The sequence below is a fragment of the Pollachius pollachius genome, assembly GCF_949987615.1.
Source record: "Pollachius pollachius genome assembly, chromosome: 12".
Taxonomy (NCBI): domain Eukaryota; kingdom Metazoa; phylum Chordata; class Actinopteri; order Gadiformes; family Gadidae; genus Pollachius; species Pollachius pollachius.
The window spans coordinates 19324797-19335142 of record NC_136945.1 but is presented as its reverse complement, the minus strand read 5'-3'; the positions used below and the strand labels follow the sequence as shown (position 1 = coordinate 19335142).

The window sequence follows — 10346 nt, the reverse complement described above, 5'->3', positions numbered from 1 at the left end:
GTTTCTTTACTTGATTATTTTAAAAATATTTTTGTTTTTACCTATCTTTATTTACTTTATCTTGTATTGTTGCTTCTATGTGGCTGTTGAGGAACCAAGCCTTAGAATTGTACTGTTACTGTTGTACTTGTACAATAACATGTAATAAAAGTCATATAAAACAGGAGCCATATCTTTAGCCTAGTGTTTGGATGTAATCAGTTGCCAAAGAGTAATTATCCCTATTCAAGGCTCAACACTGGCAGGCGATGTGCTGCAATGCAGACAGTATTTAAGATTGTATTCAATCAGAAGACATTGCGTGTTGTAAGATGAGATAACGTAACACGTTAATATGAAAATGGGAGTAAAACCACTTACTTCAACTGTGAACACATCAATGCAAACAGGGTCTACGGAAACCAAATAATCAGGGCTTTTGATAGAATTTTAATTGCAGCATATTGTTACATATTCTTCTCTGTGTTGCATTTGTCACTTTATAGTTTTGAAAGTTTAAAAAAATAATATAAACATAATGATGACTATTCAGACGTTTGGAGTTCAACTCGACATGATTGGCTGTGGATATTCAACCATCCAATTATCCATCTGCAATTTTAAATGCATCAGTTAAAAGCAAGTTGCCACTTGCCTCGTTGAATACTTTATAAGAAGTTAAGCACATCACTCCTGATGGGCCACAGCAGAGGGCAGTTAAGTAATGGACCAGGGCATGTCTGTAGAAGTGAATGGGAACTGGGCTGTTGTTCAAACCGCGGCCGGGGGTACAGGCTGTCTCCAAATCAGACTAGGCATGATCAACCCTCTCCACTGCAACATAATAACTCTTTTTGTCATCCAAACAATGCCAACCGATGGGTCCGATCTCACAATCTGCACAGATGAGATACTTGATGCGTCCGACGTCGTTGGTGAAGCCCACGTTCTCGAACGTGTACATGTCGTCCACCAGCCAGTGCGCTGCGAGGTTGTCCCCGGAGCCCTCCGTCAGACTCAGGGCCTTCTTGTTCCTCATGGGGGGCAGGAACAGCTGAAGAGGAGGGTACAGCAATATAGATCCTTAGCAGGCCTCAGAGGGATATTTTGTTAATCCACACTTACATTTACATTCAGGGTATTTGGCAGACGCTTTTATCCAAAGCGACTTACGATACGTACATTTGTCAAAAGAAAGAGAAACGATATATTTCTGTCGGTACAGTTTAAACATCAAACAAGATAAAATAGGCAAGAATTCATTCCTAAAAGTGAGAAAAAATATGCATTTAATTGGAGGAGGGTGCATTGTAATGTGTGGACAGAAGTGCACAGTTCTGTGATTTGGTAAAGGCTGTTGATGCAGGGCATTAAACATTAAAACAATTTCAGACCATGTGATAACGTGTTGAATGTTGCAATGGGTTAAAAAGTACCTCTTTCTCCGAATAAACGGCCATTCCTGGACAAAGGACCTTGGACCCGCAGCGCTGACACAGAACCGACTTGAGGTTCTTCCCATCCTCAGACACCAGCTCAGAGCGAGTACAACACTCCTTGGACTCCACGCTGGATTCCTCTTTGTCCATCTTTGTCCACACCTGACAAAATGCACATTTCATCAATTGACAGTCTATTTTAGCTCCTGTTGTATTTTATTATAACCCATAAACCAGGAGCTTCAGTCCCAGGGCTCCACGTCGAGACCAGGACTCACCGGGGAATAATTATCTCCGGGAAGAACGATACGAGGAGCTGGCTGTCGACAAGACGGTGCGTCGAGGCAGATCCCTATATGTAAACAAATATATATAACTTATGTATTATGTATGTGCGATATATGTAAGAGTCTCTGGTCAGTGATGATACGAGGACTCACAACCGCTGTGATGAGTGATGCTGGCTCGTTCTTTATCTAATGCCCCGTCAGGTTGGACATCTTAGAATATTGTGAAAGTCGCGAAGGAAGCAGGCCAAAAGATTCGATGTCAATAAAATGTCCAACCTTAGATGAATGCGTATAAAATGTTTTAAGATAAATTATGCTAAACAAGGGCTGGGATCCTGAGGTTGCTAGCTGTAGCGCCAGCTAAATAAACTCGTCCGGAAACAAGACGACACTGAAAGGTTCCTACTTTCCATTCATGCTACAGACATTGATTACGCAATGTGCCCTGGCTCAAAGTCAACATCCTGGCCTACACACACAATTATGTGTTGGCGCTTATGAAATATCCTATTTTTTGCATACTTTAGAGTGGTGATTATAAATCAGCCCAAACGGCAATGACTAATCAACTTGGTACTTTGTTTTGTCCCCATAGTCACAGTCTTGACATGTACTAAACCCCTATCCCAAAATGTCCTGCATCTGTACTGTCTAACTCCTACCTGCTCCTTAATGTCCGGTCTCTGTACTGTCTCACCCCCACCTGCTCCTTAATGACCTGTCTAACCCCTACCTGCTCCTCAATGACCGGTCTCTGTACTGTCCAACCTCTACCTGCTCCTTAATGACCTGTCTATGATTTCACCGCAAGTTTCTTTGTATAAAAACAGCTGCTTAATCACTAGTAATACTGAGGAGACATAAAAGTGTAAGCCTTCAATGCTCCAGTTTGCAAATTGAAATGGAATTACCACATTCAAATTATTAACAGCTATAAGTACAACACAAGGCTCTCTCTCTCAAAAAAACATCACTCTTTAAATGATGCATATAAAATAAACTTTTGACACCAATAAGTATCTGCATAAACAGAACATACAAGAAAAAAGTGATACAAATAAATGACAAACAAATTAAAGAATTGACAGGTTATCCCATCAATAAATATTTATTATGTTTACATTTCAGTGAAATGCATGATAATCATCCAACTTTCTACACAGAACATTACACAAAGTCACGAACACACATTTTAGTCATTGTAATAAAGCTCAAGATTGACCTAAAAAAGGAGTCTTAGCAAACAGCAGTTGATACAACCTATCAATGGAGTTCTAAGTTTGATTATCATTTTACTGGATATATGGAAAAGAAAAGGAAATAAAATCAAAATCCTAGAAGCTCCTTTTAATGTGAGATAGGCCATTTCATTTCAAAACATTACCATTGGACTAAGGCAAAGGAATACTATAAGATTATATTATACATACCACATGGATAATCCCATACAGTGAATTTAATGCTTGAATAATTTATAAAAGGTGCAGTAAATATGAACACCTAAAATTGCATTTGAGTAATAGAATCAGAATGGATCACGCTGAAGATTTAAGTTGACCTATTCAGTGGTTTCCATTGTGCGTAGCCTATATTCCTGATAATCAGTCATTTTTCCCATTGAGTTCTATATCGTATTTGCTTGGAAGCTTTAAACATTTTGCATGTACTTGCAAAACAATAAACAATTATGATCGTATTGTGAATGTATCTAAAAAATGTCTCTAGCCCAGCAACATGTAAAGGAAATTCTAAAAATGTCAGTATAAAAGTCGAGCGATGCGGAAATCCACATCGTAAAGTATCCCATGTATATATGTTGAAGATTGTATCGGAGAGGGTTTGAAAAACATTTTCTAAATACATTTAATTCAATCTGTCTGATGAGCACTTTAAGCTGATTGCATTCGGTTCAGTTCCCCTCTGGAGATGGACGGGCCAGGGGGGGGTTAGTGGAGAGCTACACATCTTAAGTCAAATAACAAAAGCGTTGCACCCTACCAAGACACTCCCAGACAATTATATAGGCCCCAAATAGAAAGGACTTGGTGTGTTCTGCCAACAGAAGAGCCCAGCAGGGTTGGACACTGACACAAACTAAAGAACAGGAATGGTTTACAGTGTGAGCATGATTATGCGGTTTGCATATTCACTGTTCAACAACTCATGTTGCATCCATGTGCACTGACCACAGTCTACTTTGTAGGATTGAAAAGGAGAACTTAAAGCCAGTAAATAAGTAGAGTACACAAGTGTCCACCAACGAGAAGAATATTGTGATGGGGTCAAACCATTTGTTGGGTCTAAGCTTATAGAGCTCGAAGCTCCGTAATAATTAAAACATCTGGTTGGGGTTACCCTCTGTAGGTCGTGTCCATTTACTCAAAGGGGGCAAAGAAAGGTGTCGAAACAGAGCAGGACAAACGACCAGAAAACCCACACAGGATGGAAAAAAAATCATGTGTACAGAGTGGTGCAAGGTGAACATTTTGAAATCCAGCAGCATGTATTTTATAAACCTCCGGGTGTGTTCGAGCATCGAGACAAACCGAGACGGCGTCCTACAGTAGGGTGTCATCTGTGCATCCCCCCTCCAGGCCGTAGCGGAACTCTTGGAGGTTGGAGACCCCGTAGAAGTGGACGCAGGCGGCCGCCACCACCAGAACGTGGAATATCTGATGGGAATGAAACTGTGGAGGGAATAGAGCTGGCTTAGAACACACTTCCCGGCGCTTGGAGCACAAACTAAAAGCATAATACATGATTTCTTGTATCATCAAAAATATATAATTGGATAAAAGCATTTGAAAGGTGTCTCTCACACACACACACACCATGATCTTTACATTACGAACGTACCCAGATGTCACACTTCCCGGGGAAGTAGCGCTCCGGGATCCTGGCCGCGTACAGCCCGGCTCCAGTGATGTACATGGCTCCCATCAGGTAGAACCAGCCCATCTGGCCCACCGTGGTGGCCTTCACGAAGCCCTCCTCGATGGTAAAGTGCATGGTTGGCACGATGCCGCTGAGCCCCAGGCCCATGAACACGCCTGGAGGAGGGAGACGACACGCAGAACAAAGATTTAGAGGTTACCCCGAAGTGCACACACTGAAAAAAAATGAACTCAACGATAATTACAAATGTTTCACTCCTATACGGAAAATAAAAATAAAAATCCTAGAAGCTCCTTCTCGTAATATAAGCCATTTTTTTTTTCAAAACATTACCATTGGACTAAGGCAAAGGAATACTATAAGATCATATCATATTATACATGCTTTATGCATAAATTATGCTGGTTCTAGTTATAACTACAAATGTTTGACTCCTGACATCATCAAAAGTCCCACTCCATGCTTAGCCGTGGTTAATCATTCCCCAGATGGGAGGATGCGTAAAGGGGTACCCGCTCTGGTGGGCCTGTGGCGAGGTGTGGAGAAGCGGTCCCACTGGGCCACGATGATGGCGGCGATGCCCAGGACGCACACGATGGTGAGGTAGATGAGGCGGGGCTGGGGGGAGCAGTAGAAGGAGTAGTAGAGCCACGGCACGAAGGAGCCCATGATGAGCAGGGCGATGCCCGAGTAGTCCAGTCTGAGGAGACAGGAGGACGACAAACGTACAGGTTCGTTTTCTGTCCAAAGTGTAAATGTCTGTAATGTCATTTTGCTCTGCTGACACATGTGTACGTTGAATAAATAGGCAGCAACATGAATTCAAAGGACAGAAATGTGTTGTGGTAACGGGAGCTGGGTAAAAACACAGAGAGCTTTGTAAAAACACAGAGAGCTTTGTAAAAACACAGAGAGTGTTGTAAAAAACACAGAGAGCGTTGTAAAAAACACAGAGAGCCTTGTAAAACCCCCAAAATCAGTGTAAAAACAGAGAGCTTTGTAAAAACACAGAGAGCCTTGTAAAAACCCACAGTTTTGTGAAAACCCACAGTTTTGTAAAAACCCACAGAGTTTTGTAAAAACCCACAGAGCTTTGTAAAAACCCACAGAGCTTTGTAAAAACCCACAGAGCTTTGTAAAAACCCACAGAGCTTTGTAAAAAAACCCAAATCAGTGTAAAAACCCAGAGAGCTGTGTAGTATCACAAAGAACCGTGTCAAAACCCAGAGCGCTGTGTAAAATCGCAAAGAGCTTTGTAAAAACATGCAAAGCCGTGTAGAAACACAGACAGCTGCGAACGTACTTGGAGAAGGTGCGAGACACTTTCTCGGAGTGGCAGTACACGGTGTGGAAGAGCCAGGAGAAGCTGAGGCACAGGACAGCGCCCAGGAAGAACATCCCGAACACCACCTTCTCTTGCAGCGGGGCCATGAAGTACACGTTGGGTCTCAGCAGGGTCAGCGTCCCCAGGCAGATGAACATGATCAGCCCTGCAGGTCACAAACCACTTCATCACCGCTGCTCTAACAACACTCATGCACATGGGGATAGCTCCTTCAACCCATCAGTAGTTGGGTCCAACATGCGCCTCAATGCTCTGCTTCAACAGGGCACCAAGTCCTAGAAGATCGGTCCTGCTGTTCAAAGAGCGGCCCATTAGATGAGCCAGTGGCAACACGCAGGTCAGACTCACCCACTAAGTGGGTCCAGATGTTGCCCGTCTCTGTGTGAATTCTGAAGATGCTCCCGAAGCAGGCGCGAAACGAGGGCATGGGCGGTCTGTGTCCGTGTAAGAGGTAGTCGTTGTCCTTCAGCCACTCCGGGAGCACGTGGAAGGGGATGACCCTCCAGCGGCCCTCCCACACCTGAGGAACGCCGGCCGTTAGTCACAGAGCTCCTCAAGCTAGTGAACAATCGGACCGTTTAACCAGTCAGCCGAGACAACAGGTGAGCAGGTGAGTTCATTCGTAGCGACGCCCGTCTTTTAAGGCTGCAGCACGGGCAAAAGTCAAACCACATCTTTCACTTTGTGGGACAATCAAGTTAATCTTTATCTTCTTAGATCTAAAACAGGCCAGCCTAGTTTAACAGCCTGGCATCTGGTTCACTCCTCCACGGCCTTCATGAATCAGAAAAACCAACACGACTTAACAAGAGTACATTTCAGTGCATTGGTAGTGTTTCTAATAGTGTATCAAATACATTTAAGACTGCCATTTGTTATTACGGGTCTGCTACGGGTGTATGATGTCGAAATACCCGACACACCGAATGACCCCAGGTTCCATCGTGGATGATGTGTCTAAGTGCATCAACAGATGTTTATTAAACTGTCGTTAACTGCAAAGGCGCTCGGTCGTTACTTTGTGAACAAACTCCTCCATCTTCTCCATTGCGTGGTGCGCCTGGAGAGGCAAGGTGAGCACCTCTCCCACCTCGTCGTCGTCTTCGTCGTCCTCACCCAGCATCGCCGCCCCCTTCAACACACACACAGAGAACCGTGACGCCCGGGCCGATCGTTCGATTTGTACTTTCTGTAAACAGTCGTGGACACACTCTAGCCGGGTCTCACCTCGGTGTGCAGGCCTTTAGAACCCGTGGGTCTTCCCCCTTCCTCTAGCAGCGGTCCCAGCTCCATCAGAGCCACGTCGGGGACCTGGGAGTCCTCTGAGATCCGGCAGTCTGCATCGCTGGCAGATCCGTTTCGGCCTGACATAGGAAGGCTGCCTGATGACTTATTCAGAGCCTGTATTCCGCTGGGCGGTCCTGGACGACTTCTGCCAGAGCCGTAAACAAACAAGCAGGGATCAGTGAAAGCTGATTAAAAAAGAAAAATGACAAAATTAAACTGGCTATAAATAAAACAGCCGGTGATGCCTTTCCTGATCTTGCGCCGACTGACTCTAGTGGACATTTAAAATCGAAACCACCAGCAAAGCTGATGCATTTGAATGTGTTAACTTGATAGGCTTGCAATAAAAATAAATATTGAATAGTTTGACAAAGAGCTGCAAATTACAATAAACCGGAGAGTGATGACAATAAACCAGAAATTGATTACAATAAACCAAAAAGTGATGCCAATAAACCAGAAAGTGATCAAAGGAGCAGTCTCCAGTGAACAAGATTCGACAATAACACGGGATGTGTTGTTGTCGCACCTTGTTCACTGGAGACTGTCGGCTCCTTCGATCACTTTTTGCTTTAATGTCATCACTTTGTTGACCTGCTCTATAGATACCACACGTTGTCCCACACGTTGTGGTACGTCTGATCTCACCCTCGGTGAACGTGTTGTCCGTGTTATTTGATGTGGTGCTAGCCTCGTTACCTCGCAGCTAGCCTGTCCTGCAGCCGACGGAGGGGCGCGCAGATCTCAATCTTTAGGAACCCGGCGCACTACTAAACATTTCTAGTTCACCCAAACGCGTTCACGTAGACGGATGGAAGTGTGCTAAAGGTCAGTTGTTACCTGATAAGGTAGCGTACACACCAGGTACATGAATTATCAATAACGAAATAGGATCTTTGCGGAAGTGAGAACGCTTCCGCGAAGATGAGAGCGACGCGTATCAAAGTAAGAGTCCCGTGGTCCACAGCTGGGAGGAGACTATGGATGCATGACAAAATAAGAGCTATACGACGCACTTTTTACAATAATCCATTTTTTTTTTTATGGCTCTTCCTTTTAGTGTTAGTATGTTTCAAATGGCTACATTATGTATTTCCACCTCCTTAATTTGCTGTAGTGGATCATGGTTTGTGCGTGTTGGTGTGTGTAGTCAATGTTTTCATACTACAGTAAGCGAATGGAGAAGGAATGAAATAAGATGGATTCAGCTGTTATCTATGAAATACTCGTTTATAGAGCCTATTAAATAAACATAGTTAAACACTGTGCCACTGTTTCATTTTATTGTTATTTTTTTTACAACAGGGTAAATATATAAAAACTACTTTTCTAGCATCAGGTCTAAACTCCTACAGCAACAAAATAAATACAACTTATAAAAACACAAGTAAAGAAGCATTAACAAGGTAACAATGTATTTTCTTACACCTATATACACTGTACTCATCAGAGATTGTCAGTTCTGGTTACAGTCTTTTACATTCAGCTCAATGTATTTTGTCTATGCACGTTTAAAACATTGACGGGTCCAGTGGTGTGAATCCTAATAAATTAAGGAATAAATAGAACTCTGGAAGACACATGTCGTTCGGTCATGGTCATGTCAAACATCCACTCACAGAACGTACCTTGTCTAAACCCTTAGTGTCTGTGAAGTCTTCATAAAGTTTTTCTACAGATTCTCAATCTGCATATCTTATTCTTTATTAGACTTCATCGGGAGGTGAAATAATTTCATACCATGCATTGTATTTTCACTATAAAGATCCATTCAGATTTATTGAACTGTAGTATGTTGGGAACATTTACTCAGTTTGGATGTATGAACCAGAGCCCAACTATGCGAGGGGCAGAATTCATATTATACTGATTATACCTTCCGTTTCTTTACCTTCCAATTCTTCGGTCAATATTAATATGAATGACTTGATTTTGGTGTAGAACTATCCCAAAAGTGAATGTGAGTATCTCTGCTATCAGTCATGTAGAACAATAATATCTTACCACAATAACATCGCTCTACCGAGTTAGTTCAGGAATGGAATAAACGTTTGACTGCCATGACTGTTAAGTCACATTATCTAAATTTCATATTTTCAGTGATTATATTATACGCATTCTGTATGCTATGACATACCTATAATAAACTACAACTAGTTACCATGGAGAAGCAGGTATTGCTCTAAGGCCTTTGGCAGATCAACTATCCATCCGCCAGGTTTCATTCCCCGGGATTACGATTGTTAGGAAGTCAAATCGATTGTTAGGAAGTCAAAACAGCGAGCGACCACATCATGTCCCGACTCCTATAGCTCAGTGGTTAGGAAGCGCCTTCTCCTAGCCTGTGAACACCGTGGGGGTCCAGCCCGGGCCCTCAGACCTGACTGACGGCCCTCGAGGAGTCCTCTCCGAGCCAGCGTCGGGGGCCCTCCTCCAGGGCCCTCTGCTGAGCTTGGTGTTTCAGGACCTATGGATCAGACGCAAGGCAATTAGGATCTACTTTTTCGTAAGTTTCAATCTTAGCATTAATTATCTTGTTAAATCTAAAACAAGATGTAATTGTATCACCTAGCTCAGTGGGAAAATAAATAAAAATAATAATTTATTCTTGAAAGCTAGACAAAAGAAATTAGAGAGAAATTAGCCAACAGGGGAGAAATTAGGGGAGTAATAAGCCAACAGTTGCATGAAGAACAGGTCCATGTTTCTCACTACTTTCAATGTTCATGTTTACAGAGCCAAATATAACGTACAAACATTATTTATGTACATTTTATTAATTTACTCCCAAAAATGTTTTGTGCCAGTGAAGAGGGTACTCAGCTGATAAAATATCTTAGGAGGTTCACTAGTAGAATCAGTTTGAGAACCACTGATCTAGCTTATTCAATCATTCATCTACTCATTCAATCATCATTCATCTCTTCATTCAACCATCTTTCATATATTCAATCAATCATCTGTCATCTATTCATGCAATCATTTTTCATCTATACACTCAATCATCTTTCATATATTCATTCAATCATCTTTCATATATTCATTCAATCATCTTTCATATATTCATTCGATCATCTTTCATATATTCAGTCAATCAATATTCATCTATTC

General features: G+C 42.4%; 3 protein-coding genes across 5 annotated transcripts in view; all 3 read right to left on the bottom strand.

The window, feature by feature from the left end:
- Window positions 1-409: 409 nt before the first annotated feature.
- rabif (RAB interacting factor) lies at window positions 410-2068 on the bottom strand. The gene is made up of 4 exons (XM_079748522.1): window positions 1859-2068; window positions 1697-1770; window positions 1416-1580; window positions 410-1033 (listed from the first exon to the last, which is right to left on the bottom strand). Exons 3-4 carry the CDS (start codon window positions 1566-1568, stop codon window positions 791-793), a joined length of 396 nt encoding a protein of 131 aa, XP_079604648.1. The 5' UTR covers window positions 1569-1580; window positions 1697-1770; window positions 1859-2068; the 3' UTR covers window positions 410-790.
- A 713-nt stretch (window positions 2069-2781) lies between these two features.
- Window positions 2782-8140, bottom strand: adipor1a (adiponectin receptor 1a). 3 transcript variants are annotated; one of them, XM_079747233.1, is made up of 8 exons: window positions 7884-8140; window positions 7176-7380; window positions 6967-7080; window positions 6297-6468; window positions 5907-6093; window positions 5116-5303; window positions 4565-4758; window positions 2782-4395 (listed from the first exon to the last, which is right to left on the bottom strand). In XM_079747233.1, the coding sequence occupies exons 2-8, from the start codon at window positions 7317-7319 to the stop codon at window positions 4267-4269; spliced, it is 1128 nt and encodes a 375-aa protein (XP_079603359.1). In that variant the 5' UTR covers window positions 7320-7380; window positions 7884-8140; the 3' UTR covers window positions 2782-4266. The 3 variants fall into 3 exon arrangements, with proteins under 3 accessions (XP_079603359.1, XP_079603358.1, XP_079603360.1); XM_079747232.1 differs by having other exon boundaries at window positions 7935-8140; XM_079747234.1 differs by having other exon boundaries at window positions 8076-8130.
- A 1469-nt stretch (window positions 8141-9609) lies between these two features.
- LOC307083744 (innate immunity activator protein-like) overlaps window positions 9610-10346 on the bottom strand; it is a gene marked incomplete at its 3' end in the record, with an annotated part of 11546 nt that continues 10809 nt past the window's right edge. The window contains exon 11 of the mRNA XM_079747695.1: window positions 9610-9702. Within this exon, the coding sequence (XP_079603821.1) occupies window positions 9610-9702 (93 nt within the window). The remainder of the gene's footprint in view (window positions 9703-10346) is intronic.